Raw genomic sequence first — 15,463 nt, forward strand, 5'->3', positions numbered from 1 at the left:
GGAACAGAGGGCTGATCTGAGTGATTCCCATAAGTAGACCTGTATTGTTCATTAGAACATGCTAATTTAATTGGCAATGAGTTCTTCTTTTCATACTAGTAGTCGGAACAATTGTTGATTTTGTCCAGTGTCATATATTCAAAGGACAGCAAACAGTGTGATGGATTGGCCATTAAGGCCATTGAAAAATGTCCAGGTGAGTTGACATTTGGGGGCCACCCTGGCTCCAAATGCTGGCAAGGCATGAGACTGCTCTTTCCCCCTCCATTAGTGGGTGGGGCCCTTTCCCAGGGCCATTATTGCTTCCCAATCTGCCTTGCCAATTTTTATGTTGATCTCCACACATCACACAGGGAGACTTCAGTGTTCCATTTAAGAACGGTATGATTTGTGATCTCAAGTAAGTCATGATCCTCTTCAAAGACTTGTATAAAAAAGGAAAACGGCCACAAATTTTCCCCAATGAGATAGTGCTGAGCTTGTCTCTTTAATTGTGCTTTACATCATATTGTTTCAGCTCCATCGTATTAAAACTGCTACCAAATGTGATTGGAAAGGGCTCTCAATCAGATATTGCAGCTTATTTCTGAACCTGGAAACTCTTGGTAGCCATTCCAAAATCTGTCACACTTTCAATAAAACAACATAGACATCACATATATAAATGAACAGAAAAAGAAATGAAATCAGGAACCTTCCCACATCATTTCTCAAAACAATTGGCATCTCAGGATATTGAGTCTTTTTGAAACAAAACATCTTCATTCTCATGTGCAGAACACACATGGACAAGGCAGGTGTTTATTCAGTAGTAGAACTACATCACCCATGATGCAGTGTGAATATGAGTGAAACACACTTGTATGAGAATATTCTAATTCAAGCTGAAGAACCTATCATATTTCATGAACTGATATTCAGCCAAAGGAATCTGAAGACAAAATACTTCATGGAAATCTGGTACTAAGCAGGGGTCATTTCCTGCAAGAGCGCACAGGAGCGGAGCTCCGGCAGTAAAGAGCCCAGGGGGGGCACATGCAACAAGCCCCACCCCCTGCTCCCAGCAGCCTGCAGTCAGAGCAAGAAGCAGCCAGGTAAGTTGCAGAGCTCCCCCGGGCCCCCGGGCCCAAAACAGTCCAGTGGCACCTTTAAGACCAAGTTTTATTCAGGTACAAGCTCTCCCTCCTCTGTGAGGGCGGATCTGTGCGTTTCCCCCCCCCCAAATTGCTAGCAATCCAAAACAGTCCAGTGGAGCCTAAGCGGTGGGTGTTGCCTTCTGACACACTTCTGGTGATGTCAGGGGGTGTGGCATATGCAAATAAGTTATGCTAATGAGCTCCTGCACCTCTTTTTCTACGAAATGACCCCTGGTACTAAGGATCATGAATTGAAATGGACAACAGAATTCCTGTAGCAGGTATTGCACATATCTATGTACTATTTTGACATCAGCAACATACATATTGGATCTCGTTAAAAAGCACAGATAAAACCATTTTTTAATTAAAAGCATTGCTATGTTCATTCCACTTACCCTATCACTATACAAGAAATTGCAGTCCCCAAGAAGGCGTACGTTAGTACTGATCCCAAGTTGCGAAAAAAATGTCTCTGTGGATTAAGTAGATTGAAAAAGAGAGGTAAATAAATTTCAAGTTCCATATTTTTCCAAAATAAATGTTACAAGAGCATAACTGCTCATACAATAAAAAATAATTGGGAGAGGAAAGAAAAAATATGCTCAGAAAAACAAATCACAATGTCTATTGTGCATGGGAAAGTTAAATTGCTTCAGATTTTATTTTCAGAAGTTATGTTGAAAATTAGATTTTATATACCCATTTTAGTGTGTTGTGTGCAATGTAACTTGTAAGCTAATAGAGGAGTTTTTTGTAGACACAGGTGTATCATAACACAGTAAGTTGGGCTGCACAGTCTATAAACAGTAGTCTTTTGATAAGTAAGTCGATCTCCCAACTGGTGGGGATATATAATTTAAATATTTTGTCCCACTTTTCTGCTACACAAGGGACCCAAAGTAAACTACTCATCAACAATGCTAATGTAACCAAAAACATACAACTCAACAAACCATCACCAGTTGTACCTGATGGATGGTACTATGAGCTGGTTTGCAGACACAGCCAGGATCATTTCAGATTTTTTTAGGTTTAAAAGCCTATACTATAATTTAAGAATGAAGAATAACAACAAAGCACAAATTAGCCACAATAGCAGTACAAGTTTTGTTGTGGTCACTCAGAAGTAATCTTAGCTTATGGCTGTCCACAGTAACTAAATATTTTAATAACCATTTCAAAAAAAAAAATTCTCCCTGGCCTCAGCATGTTTTGAACAATAAAGAAAAACATGCATTAATGAGTAAACCGCTGATAAAGAGCAGTCACAAAAGTGCTTTTCTGGAGATGTCCTGAGAAAGCAACCCTTCATCTGATCTGTGGGTACTGTATTACAGCATGTAACCATGTATGACCGTCTCAGTTTAGGGACCATCAATATGTGAAAGTCAGCTGGATACTTAATTCTTGTGTAAAGTGGAGAATGTTTCCTCTGGCATCTTTAAGCAAGAGGTCCCAGTCCAGTTTAAGTAATTTATTGTTGAGTAGCCTCCCTTCTTCTTTGTTAAGGGGCTCAAAGGCCTCATTGGGCACAATTGAGTGATTTGAAAATCTACGGCTCTGTTCCACAAAGAACAACTGCACTCATGGGCTACTGATCTAGTGAAAGCAGGGAGGTCTTCATTGTTAAGCAATCTAAATTTAAAGTTGATTATTGCTTTCCACATCAAAGTAGAAATATTTGGAAGACCCAGTTCCAGCTGTATGACTGTAGAAGCTATACATGGGGGAAGTGCAAGAATTTTATGAAAAATAAGTTGTCTGAAGCCTATCAAGTAGTTTAACTGGCCTTGAGAACCAAATTGGTGAGCCATAGAGCATACATGGTATTGGAAGTGTCCCGTATACTCTCAAGAGTGCTGGTATATACTGGGCTCCTAGGGTAAAAAAAACATAACTACTTCATGCTAACAGTGTTAATTCAGTTTTCTGTTAAACATACTGAATATGCTTAGACCACGTAAAAGTCAACTGGAATATAATTCCCAAGTATTTAAATTCATTGACCACTTGCATAAAATTCACTTCAGTTTTCCAGTTTTTGGTTGATCTTTCTTTGGATTTTGTGAATATCATTATTTTGGATTTAGCACAGTTGAGTTCATTGCTACAATAGGTTGTAAAGGCTTTTATTGCTCATTTTAGACCAATCTCTGTTCTTAACAGTTCGACTAAATCATCGTAATTAAGGCAGGAACTGGATGACCTTCCAAACACGGTGCATGGACAGAAATATCCCATAACCCAGGTACAAAGTTGTTCCAATACAGATTGAAAAGATGGGGTTCAAGGACGCAACCCTGTCATAATTCCCTCTGGACAAAAATTCAATTAGGTACACATCCCAAGTTGTTTAGTTTGACATACAATGAATTGCCTGCTTAGAGATTCATAATTAATTTCAGCAATCTAGCAAGCAGACATGCAGCATAAAGCTTGTTCCATAAACATGCTTGGGACACAGAGTCAAAGGTGGCTCTTAAATCAATGAATGATGCATACAGTTGTCTGGGAGTATCTATCGAATATTTGTTTATCAATGAGGCCAACGTATAACAGTGGTCCATACAGGAGTATCCTCTTCTAAAACCTGCTTGCTCATCACCTATAATTTTTCCCTCGTCCATCCATCAGAGCAGCTTCTTTTGCAGGAAGGTTGCATATAGCTTACCCAATTACTGCCAGAAGACTGATTACTCTACAAATGCAGCCAGGATCAGTTATGACTTGATCAGGAATAGAACTCAGTGATTCTTTGTGGATCAGGGAGTGCAGCCTGGCAGATTGTGGTGTATCCAGGGGTCATTTCGTAGAAAAAAACCTAGGGGAACTCATTAGCATAACTCATTAGCATATGCCACACCCCTGACATCAGGGGCCCGGCGGTGGACCTGCAAGGCCAGCGGGAGTGCGAGGAAGCCCCGCCAAGGCCCTCCCTGGCCCCAGGCAGGCAGGGGTGGGGAGAGGCGGGGAGGAAGCAACTTACCCTCCCTCTTCTCCTGCCTCCTCCTGGCTGAATGAGGGCTGGAAGCGGGGAGGCTGGAAGCAGGGGGCGGGGCTTCGTCATGTGCCCCGCCCCCTGCACCTCACCCGGGGGAACTGCATTCCCCCGTGTTCCCCCCCGAAATGAACTCTGGGTGTATCAGTGATGGGACTTGTGTATTGGAGTGATCATTCAAGTGGGAGGGAAATATAAAAGCCCAGGTCAAAATATCTGCTCTTGGATTCAACCAGCTTTTCAGCTGACAGAAATGGAAGGAGGGGTCACCTTTGACTGTTGAAAAAGTTGAAAAAGCTCAGGTGGTAGGACCTGATGTGGGATGTGGGCTACAGTAAGGAGAGGAATTGAATAGAAGTATGGTAAAAGCTGGCTGGATTCAACCCCTGGTTTATATTAGTCAATGAAACACCTAATTCTGAGGCAAAAATATCAAGTGATCAGGTAAAATAGCAAATTGTTGGTAAAACTTAGTTATAGCAATGATACCATATTGACTTCATAATGAAAATGGGAATCTAAAGGATGGTTTGCAATAGGGAATAATTTTCCTGTTCTTAACTTTGATTTCTGTAGGTAGTTTCAGTCAAAAGCACCTTCTAATTGGTAGTTTTTCAGATCTATCTGACTGACCCTATAAATCAGCAGTTTCATCAGATCTCCAACTATAGATGAAAGGAGAAACCACCTACTTTCTTTAAACTGTATCCAGCATGAAATATAATGGGAGGTAATAAAACGTTGAAGAAGATTGAAGGATCAAAGGTCATCTGCCAGAAAAGACAAAGACACAGGATAAGAAACATTAAGAATTATGTCTACATCGATTTCTACAGTAGTAAGGTAAGGATGACATCAACAAATCTGCTTTCTGCCAAAGCCTGTTCATCAGCAGGTGTGGACAAATCTCTAGAAAATAGTGGCTACTTTGCATTTTGTTGAGCGGTAACTCCTGGTGACCCATTTCTATGTAGAAGCTGCAATGTGTGGAATCAGTTTTGCACACAGCCACAAACCCACTTAAATTGGTTTCCAGAGGAGTTCACAACAGCCCAGTTTTGTGTACAGTTGCCTATTTTTGTAATATATCCAGGAGGAGTTCTCTTTCTTCTTCTGCCCACTCACCTTTGGAGCATCACACCTAGATCTGTCTGCATGTGTTCTCATGCCTCTTTCTCCTTTTTCACAGCATCTGTCCCTCACAGATATGAATACCAATTATCTCTTTCTGCTGACTTTCCCTCAAGCAGACACATGCACTATTCATGAAGAGGCTTTACCAATGAAAACACAATACAATATGCAATCTTTGCTCCTACCCCAGTAAGTTAACTGTTTTCTCTACACTTGCAGGTTAATTAATTTAAATATATGCAAACCATCTTCACAATTGGAAGTAATTCCTTAGAACTACATGACAACTATGGCTCAGAGTACCTGAGAAAGTTAGAAGCATTTAAGTGTGTGATATAATGCTTAAGAGCATAACCATGCAATCTGAGTTTGAATCCCCCATGTATTGACCGAAGTGCAATTCCTTTTTTAAAATACTTTTTAATTGCTTTTATCACAACAAACTACAAAGGGTAAGGGCATGGAAAAGTCTAACCTAAAATACAGATTTAGGCAAGGATCATGTTACAAAAATAATACATAGATTTTCTTGATATTCTCCCAATATTTAAAGTTTAAGGAATGAAAGTTAACCATTAATATTTCAAAATCAAACTAATACAAGCATATTTAGCCAAAGTAGGTGCATCCTATATTAATAAAGAGAAAACACGCTTTCAGAATTAAGCTATTTATCATATTTCTTTCCTCTGTGCTTGTTTTTATCATAGGTCAGTCTGACTTTAAGAAGCTTAGGAGCTACTTCTCCTATGTCAGATTCAAAGTCTTCTTCAGAGGGGCTGCTTGAGGAGCTGTCACTGCTTCTCAATCTGTGTTCGCTATTTTCTTTTGTTACAATGTTATCCTCTGCTTTTCCTTTTCCTTTCGCTGTTGTTTCGTGCTGCTCCAAAAATGCTTTGGCTTTTGTAACAGAGTCAATCTTTTCTTTTTTCTCTTTGTAGTTGAAGATAAGTCCTTCTGGAGTTATCCATCTATAGGGAGTGGAGTTTTTCTGTAAAAAGGATGCCAGGTTTTTGTATTGCTTCCTCCCCTTTCTTATCTCAAATGGAATGTCTTTTAAAACTCTCGCTTCTTCGCCTTTGATTTTTAAGGTTTTCCTATTAGTCACTTTCAATATTATATTTCTTGTTGATCTTTTGGATAACTTCACAAATACTTCACCAGGCAGTTTATTTTTCTTAATAAATTCTGAATAGGTACAATATACCATATCCATATCGCTTCGTATAGATTCCGCTTTAAGATCTGCCACTGGAGCTAGGGCTTCGCTTATAATCTCTTTCAAGTTCTCGCCTTTTTGTTCAGGGATACCTTGAAATCTCAGGACATATGATGACCTTTCCATCTGTAGTTGTAGCTGTTCTTTATCTGAGGTTGTAATGATCCCTTGTTTTAGAGTGTGTGTGTTTGGTTGGAATGCAGTGATAGCAGAGTAGAATGATTGAGGGAGACCAGTGTGCTGTGACTGGTGGATGACAGAGTGTGGGAGGAGTTGTTGGGAGTGAATGAGTGCGTGTCAAATAAGTCAGTTATGAAAGTCAGAGACAGCAGTTGGAGTTTTGAGTTTGAGTCAGAGAGAGTTATTCAGTTAGTAAATCTGTCAGTGAGTGATGACAGAGTGCTGTGTGGAAACATAAAGTGTTCAGAATATATGTCTATTGAAAGACAGATTCTTGTCAGAGAAGGATCTTGTGATCAAAAGACTGTGTACGATACCCTGCTAGTTTATTTTTCCAGTTTCTCTTCCCCATAACAGTTACAGTTAACCAGTAACTCATTTTTGTTCCAAAATTCAATAAATCATATTTTGTTTGCATTTAACCCAGAATTCAGTTCAATCCTTTCTCAAGGCCACAGAGGCCTCTGAAAAGCCCAGACTCTAGGTCACTTTACCAACAGCTAATGAAAGAAGATTTGGAATTTGTTTAAATTCCTGGTGGCAGCAGAAACTACCCTGTTTGTGAACACAAAGTATAATTTAAATTGAAAACCAGTCCTCCCCAAATAAGAGGACACCACAAAGTGGTGGTAGCAGTGGGATCCAAACATCCTGAGGAAGAGAACATATATTAAGTGGAAAATTCTGGGAGAAAGAAAACTCTGAGAGAAACATGACAGAGTTTCTAGGATTAAAGAAAGAGGCCCTGATCCAAAAGTGTAAAGACTTAAATTTACCTCATGACGGGGAAAATGTAGAAGAGCTGAGAGTTATATTGAATGAAAGCACTGTGGAAGTTAATAAAGTCACAATTGAGGGGACATATAACCCCAGTATTTACAAGAGAAACTGAGGGTTAATACAGAAAAGAGTAGAGAAATAGAAAAGTGGAAAGTTGAAGCTGGATTTAGAGATAAAGAATTACAATTAGAAGCAGAACAATTAGTTAGAAAGGCAGAAACTTAAAACTGAAGAAAATAGGGAGGGAAACCCTGATTTCAAATATGAGTTTCCTCGAGTTACACCAAAAGATTTCATGATGTATGTGACCGGAGAAGATCCACAAATCTTTTTGTCTACTTTTGAAAAATCTGCTCAAAATTGGGGAATACCAGAAACACAGTATATGAAGTATTTACCCAGTTTAATTAGAGGGGAATTAGCTGAAATTTAAAACACATTTCCCTCAGATAAGCCTGTTGTCTATACTGAATATAAAGAGGCAGTATATGACAGATTCAGATTAAGTGCTGATTACTTCAGGAAAATTTTTAGAAGCCTGATTCCTCAGAAAGAGAAGTCTTTCAAGGCATTCAGTGCAAACTTAACTGATTGTTTTGACAAATGCCAAAAGAAAAAATAAGGGAATTGATTATTTTAGATCAATTTCTTTTTCAACTTCCCTCAGAGACAAGACTTTTAGTGAAAGATAAGCTTCCTGAAAATGTCAAACAGGCAGCAAAATGGGCTGATAAGCTAATACTTAATAGAGGAGGTTGGGATAGGTATGACCAGAGAGCTTTCAAGTCAAAAATACAGCCACAGGGAAGCCCTGACTCAGAGAGAAAGGGAACATATGAGAAAACTGAGATTACAAAGAGACATTATAAAACTACAGAGGGAAACAAAGGGAGTTATTGGAGAGACAGACAATGTTATAACTGTGGAAAAACTGGACATTTATCCTATCAGTGTGGAAAAAGCCAAAATAAACAGAGAAGCCCTGAGCTTGTACGAAGAGTCACTAGATTTATCTCAGAAAATGAGAGGGAACAGCTTAGAGACTCCAATAGTACAGCAGAGGCACATGAAAAGTCATGTAAAATCACTCCTTCACCTCTAGCTGAGGAAACAGTTTATTTGTGTGGGGTAAAAATAGATAAAATTGCTCAGGATACTGAACTGAGAGAAGTGATCAAAATAAATGGGAGAGGAACCATGACAATTCTAGATACTGGAGCTGCAGTAACTCTTGTCAGAGAGGAGTTAGTTAACAAGGAAATCATGCTTCCAAAGAGACATATCTCCTTGCAAGGTGTTTGGGGAAATTCGAGAACTGTGTCATTAGCCCAGCTGAGGATCGACTGGAGGGGGAAAGAGGGATATTTCCCTGTAGCAGTTGTTTCAGACAAGAGGATTCTAGCAATATTGGGATGAGATGTTATGACAGATAAAGCAAAGATTCAAATCCTCATAGACTCTAATGGAGTGCTACCAGATAAGCCAGGAAAACAGGCAATCCAGTCCCTTGGTATTATAACAACCAGTGCAATTGATACATTTCCAGAGAGAGAGCTGGACTCACAGACTCCTGTCAGTGTTAAAGAAAATTCCCAACTTACTGAAACAGGGAAAAACAAAGATTCTAAAGAGTTCAAGAGAGCACTTTCACATGCAGAGTTTACACAAAAAGACAGAAGAAGGCCAGAGTTTGCATATGATGTTTTGGATGATGACATGCAGTACAGGGAGGAAGAGAGAACATCAGTGTTTGAAGCTGAACTACTCCAGCATCCATTTGTTACTGTTACGTTCAATAACCCAATCCTAGAACTGACTTCAGAAACTAAATCTGAGGTTACAGTAGAAGTTGAAAATGAAAAGGAGGAATCTGAAATTTCTCTTCAATTACCCGCAAATAAGCAAGCCTCATCTTACCTCAGTATTGCTAGCTCAGAAGAGAATAAGCTGTCACAGAATACCTGTCTTTTAGAATCTGTTAGTGAAAAATTGGAACATGTGTCTGCTGCAGAGTAGTACTGGTATACATGTAGATGAAAAAGTGACAGTTGAAGCCAATAGAGTTGAAATTGAAAAATACAAGGAAAACGTATCTGATCCTTCAAAAAAAAAAAATCCTGAAAAGCTGCAGAATGAATCCATTTTACTGGGAGAAGATGTGGAAGCAAAGGAAAGTAGAGTTCAAAATACAGTATTGAATGAAGATTTAATTCTCTATCAAGTTGCTAAACCTCTTGCATCAAAAGGGAAAGCAGTTTTGCAGATTCTGGAAGTACTACCAGAAGCACCAACCCCTGAACTACGGCAGCTGACAGGTCAAACAGCTTGAGAGCAAAGAGAAGACACTTTACATGAACTTAGTATTTTCTTAGGAAATGTTACTCAAAGACTTGCCATTGACAAACGTTTCAGAGTCTTTGCAAAACCAGTTGATTTGCACAAGGTACCAGACTATGTGACAGTTATCAAGCAGCCAATGGATCTTTCAGCTATTATTTCTAAAACTGATCTTCACCAGTATCTAACTGCAAAAGACTACCTGAAGAATATTGATCTGATCTGTAGCAATGCATTGGAGTATAACTGAGACAGAGACCCTGAAGATTGTCTCATCAGACCTAGAAAAGCACATCTTGTGAACCATTTTTCAGATAGAGGAAACAGTAAAAGCGAACAACAGCCTAGCAGAGAAGACCAAAACAGAGATTACCACAGCCCGGCAATCCAACATCCCAGAGAGGAAGATGACCACAGCTCCGCAGTCCAGCATCCCAGAGATGACCACAGCCCAGCGGAGTACATCCCAGAGATGACATCAGCCTAACAGAGGACTTCACTTAGAAGAGAACAACACCCCAGCAGAGTGGGACTGTGAGTTAAGGAACCCACAGACTTTAACAGCAACAGAGAAGAAGAATGAACTAAATTGAGTTTCCAGACTAATGACTATAAGATCTTCCCTACGTCAGAAGCTACACACAGCTCTTTGGAAAAAAAGATGTGTTCCCCTTAAGGATGGGGGGGGATTTGTAATGATTCTTTGTTTTAGAGTGTGTGTGTCTTTAAATGTTTGGTTGGAGTGTAGTGATAGCAGAGCAGAATTATTGAGGGAGACAAGTGTGCTGTGATTGGTGGATGACAGAGTGTGGGAGGAGTTATTGGAAGAGAATGGGTGTGTGTCAAATAAGTCAGTTATGAAAGTCAGTTAGAGACAGCAGTTGGAGTTTTGAGTTTGAGGTCCTCTCTTTTTCCACTACCTCCAGTCTTTGATTTATCACATTTGTCTTAGCATCAACTTTTTTCAATGTTTTAACTGTTTCTTCTGTTCTTATGCTGGTTTCTTTCCATTGCTTTTGGAGAGCATCAAAGTTGTTATTGAGGCTGGTCATCTGGTCCAGCACCAAAGTGCAATTCCATGAAACTTGAAAGCTTATTTACCTCCACTAAGAAGCAGTAGTTTTTCTAGAACAGAAATTCTTTGACATTTTTTTTCACTATTGTATTTAATTAAAGAATTTGGGGAATTATTTCAGTAATGGGTGCTTCTACCAATTTCCAGCAACATCCTGCACTTTCATTATTTTTTCTATTCCCATCAGGGCTGGTAATGTAGGAATTGGTGCCATGGCAATGGAATAAATATCCATGCAACACTCTTGTTTTCTCTAAGGAGCTGAAGCTTGTTCTAGGCAGGAAAGATGAAACCATGACTCTTTGATTTGTATTATACCATAAAGTCCAAAGAGTGATACAAATACCACATACCCAGCCTTTTCAAATCCCCCAAAATTGTCTTCCTAAGCATGCCATTGTCAACTTCCCCCCCCCCCCCCCCAAAAAAAAACTTTAACTTCAGACCTCATATAATTGAATGCTAATAGATTAAAATATATAAGATGTCTGAGTAACCTTTAAGGCCAATGCATAATATAAGTGAACCTGATTCAGTTACTCATATCCTCAATATTCTACTATGCGTAGCTATCTGATTAGTCCCTACCACAAGGAACCCGACTGACAATGATCTTAAAATTGTATTGTCTGATAAGTCCCCGGCAATTACTTTGTCTGTTGCCGAATTCTTAGCCTATGTTTGGAAGCCTTAACCCCCTTGTATTTTTTAGAATTGCTATATTCTCAAGTGAGTCTATTATTTCCGAGAAGTTTATAAAAACGATTCCTTGTTGGTGCAGCATGGTGTAAATTGTTATAATCTATTACTTCGTGCTATTTATTTTCTATTTGTTTCGTTGTTCTCTTTGCTGCTGTGTTATGCCAATAAAGGTCTATGTATGTGTGTGCATAGTATAAAAGATGAGCTGGCTGAACCCTCCAGTCTATACATCAGCTCCCCTAAAGATTAACTTCCACTATTATTAATGTTGAATGTGCCACAGAGCTAAGGAAGAAGACAGACATGCTACACTGAGGTCCCAACAGTGGAGCATGCCCATGAGAATTCTCATGAAAGCAGCGCAGAGAAATGAGAAATGTGTTTGTGAATCAACAAATGATTGAATAGCCACATGAATCTTTTTGCATGATTAAGATTTCACTTATCCCACCTCTATCTTGTATATACAAAGGAATGGATCCAAAGCTGCATTTCCATAATTGCAAGGACCTCCGCCTGCAGAGCATGACTTTCTTGGCTAGCCAGGCCCTTTCTGCTGTGAGCCCAAATGACCCTTGAAATCCTGCACCTAGGGGAGAGGAGACCCCTGGGATTTTGATACTGGTATCCATTTCAGGCTGCTGTGCGAGGAGGGAGCCAAGAAAATCATGTTGTTTAGGTGGAAGTTGTTGCACCTGCAAAAATGCAGTGTTGAATTCATCCCATGACTGTCTATATGTTGGTCAGGCATATATTCTGGGAAAATCCCCTTGAGCATCAAAGAAGTGAACCCCATGCAGAAAATCTGAGACACTGTATTAAGGGAAGCCACCCAAAGAATTTAACTCATTATTACCACCCCTTACCTACAACTGATCCTACTTTGTTCCCAGTATGAGTACCTATAAGGCATCGTGATGCCACCATGCAGAGAAGAGGTTCATGGTACTGTGGCTTGAATACTACGGTTGTGTTCCGCATGTGCTCTGTATCAGGTGCAGAATTGCTTGCTTCCTTAGTCACTAGTATTTCCATTTGTGCAAGATCAATGTATTGGGGTGGAAACTAGTCAGAGGGTCAAAAATACTGATTTTACTGACCAAAATTCCAAAAAAACCCTGACCAAATACTGACAAAAAACTGAAAAATTACTGAACAATTTAATGTCAGCCTACTGATAAGCTAGCGTTTTAAATGTAAAACTAAAGGTAAAGGTAAAGGTTCCCTTGCTCGAAAGCCAGTCGAATCCGACTCTAGGGTTGCGGTGCTCATCTCCGTTTCAAAGCCGAAGAGCCAGCGCTGTCCAAAGACGTTTCCGTGGTCATGTGGCCAGCATGACTAAACACCAAGGTGCACTGAATGCTGTTACCTTCCCACCGAAGTGGTACCTATTTATCTACTTGCAATTTCTTGCTTTCGAACTGCTAGGTTGGCAGGAGCTGGAACTAGAGATGGGAGCTCACTCCATCATGCGGCACCCGGGTCTCGAACTGCTGAACTACTGACCTTCCACAGCCTGCAGTTCAGCGTCTTAACCACTTGAGCCACCGCAGCTCCTAAAACTAGGACTTCATTAAAAATGATTATTATCTGGCCTCCACCATCCCTATAGTCAGCCTCATAGTTAGATGTGACCCAGATAAAAGGATTGCACACCTTTTTATTGAATTTTTAAACTTTCATTATTGTACAAAATTTAAGGCAAAAATATTCCCTTTTAAAAATAATCACATACCGCAGATAATAAAACAGCAAAACAACAAAAACATATTAAAAACCAAACATGAAGTAATAATTATGACAACAAAACGTAATTACTGTAAGGTAAGACTTGTATTTGCTTTTACTTTATCTTTGGTTTTTTGATGAAAAAAGAACCAGCCAGCAGCCTACCATCCCTGGTGGAGGCTGTGTCGGGCTGGGCATTGGAACACCCTAGACCGATTGTCCTGCATGACGATGTGGCCTCCACTCAGGCGATGGACCTAGTGTAATCCGTGGTGGCGCTGGGACTCTCCCAATATGTAACGACTCCCACTCACTGGGCCGGAAACACACTTGATCTGATCTTCGCGGCAGGGATCACAGTGGACTGGGTCACTGCCTCAGCAGTGCCATGGTCAGACCATCATGCCCTGAAGGCCCATCTGAATGTTTTACCCCGACCCTGTTTGGGCGGTGAGCAGATTTCAGCTTGCCCATGGAGCCGAATGGATCCTATGTGGCTTCAAATGACCCTGCGAGATCTGATGCCCCCGGTGGCTCGTTAGATGAGCTTGTGGAGGATTGGCACAGCTGACGCTTGGCAGCCATCACTGAGATCGCTCCCTGACACCCTCTGCGCCCTCACTCTAAGCTGGCTCCTTGGTTTACTCAGGAGTTGCGGCTGATGAAGCAAAGGCTAAGATGGCTAGAGAGACACTAGTGGTGCACCTGCGACAAAGCCACAAGAACATCTTATAGAACATTTATGAGCTCCTGTGAGATGGCAGTCAGAGTATTATGCTGCCACGATTGCATCTGCGAGCTCATGCCCAGCCCAATTATTTAGAATAATTTGGTCTATGACTGTTCTGCCACAAGGCAGACCAAATGTTAGGGAACTGGACAATGGCTGTGAGGCCTTTGCGAGCTACTTTGCAGATAAAGTCCTGTCGCTCCGCCATGACCTCCCAACCACAGCTGAGACAGTAAGTGAACTTGAGGTTCCATGCACGTCTTCTAGTCAGGTTATGGATTATTTCAGTCTGCTCAACTGGGAAGAAGTTGACAAACTGCTCTTAACTGTATGCCCTACCACATGCTGCCTTGACCTGTACCCATCATGGCTAATTAAAGCTGGCCGTGAAGGGTTTTGAATCCACAACTCCCTCTCAGAGGGACAGTTCCCCAGGGCAAAGTTGACAAACTGCTCTTAACTGTATGCCCTACCACATGCTGCCTTGACCTGTACCCATCATGGCTAATTAAAGCTGGCCGTGAAGGGTTTTGAATCCACAACTCCCTCTCAGTGGGACAGTTCCCTAGGGCACTCAAGGAAGCTGTGGTTCATCCTCTCCTGAAAAAGCCATCTCTGGATCTGGCCGAATTGGCTAATTACCGTCCAGTCTCCAATCTGCCCTATTTGGGCAAAATAATTGAGAGGGCCATGGCAATTCAGCTACAGAGCTTTTTGGATGACACTTCCATTCTAGATCCTTTCTAGTCCGGTTTCTGCCCAGGCCACGGGACGGAGATGGCACTGGTCACCCCTCATGGATGACCTCCGGAGGCATCTGGATCAGGGCGGATTGGCAGTGATATTGCTGTTGGACCTGTTGGTGGCATTCGACATGGTCAACCATTAGTTACTGATCCACTGCCTCGCTGACACTGGAGTCCAGGGGCCTGCCTTGCAATGGCTGGCTTCCTTCCTTCAGGGTCAGGGACAAAAGGTGACACTAAGGGAGCAGTTATCCCAAAGGCACCCACTGATTTGTGGAGTGTCCCAAGGGGCAGTGCTGTCCCCAATGTTATTTAGCATCTACATGTGCCCCCTTGCCCAGATTGCCCAGAGGCATGGGCTGGGATGTCAACAGTATGCGGATAACACCCAGCTCTATCTGTTGCTGGGTGGCCAGTCTGACTCTACACTGGAAAATCTAGACCGGGTGTTGCAAGCCATGGCTGGTTGGCTCAGACTGAGCCAACTGAAACTGAATCCGATGAAGATGAAGGTCCTGTGCCTGAGCCGGGGTGGCCCAAGGGTAGGGATCCTATTTCTGACCTTCGATGGGGCACCATTGGTGCCAGTGCTGGAGGTTAGGAGCTTGGGAGTGCTCCTGGATGTCTCACTAACAATGGAGACCCAGGTAGCAGCTGCTGCCAAATCAGCCTTTTACAACCTCCGGCTGATTAGG

At 41.3% G+C, this 15,463-nt stretch overlaps 1 protein-coding gene across 1 annotated transcript in view; it reads right to left on the reverse strand.

Moving 5' to 3' along the window:
* Positions 1–580: 580 nt before the first annotated feature.
* The window catches only part of LOC107117601 (sodium/hydrogen exchanger 9-like), a 32,146-nt gene continuing 17,263 nt past the window's right edge, over positions 581–15,463 (reverse strand). The window contains exons 3-5 of the mRNA XM_015419748.1: positions 4,830–4,907; positions 1,535–1,611; positions 581–629 (exon numbers count right to left, since the gene is read on the reverse strand). Of these exons, the coding sequence (XP_015275234.1) occupies positions 581–629; positions 1,535–1,611; positions 4,830–4,907 (204 nt within the window). The remainder of the gene's footprint in view (positions 630–1,534; positions 1,612–4,829; positions 4,908–15,463) is intronic.

The sequence above is a fragment of the Gekko japonicus genome, unplaced genomic scaffold, assembly GCF_001447785.1.
Source record: "Gekko japonicus isolate JY-2015 unplaced genomic scaffold, Gekko_japonicus_V1.1 scaffold1968, whole genome shotgun sequence".
Lineage (NCBI taxonomy): Eukaryota > Metazoa > Chordata > Lepidosauria > Squamata > Gekkonidae > Gekko > Gekko japonicus.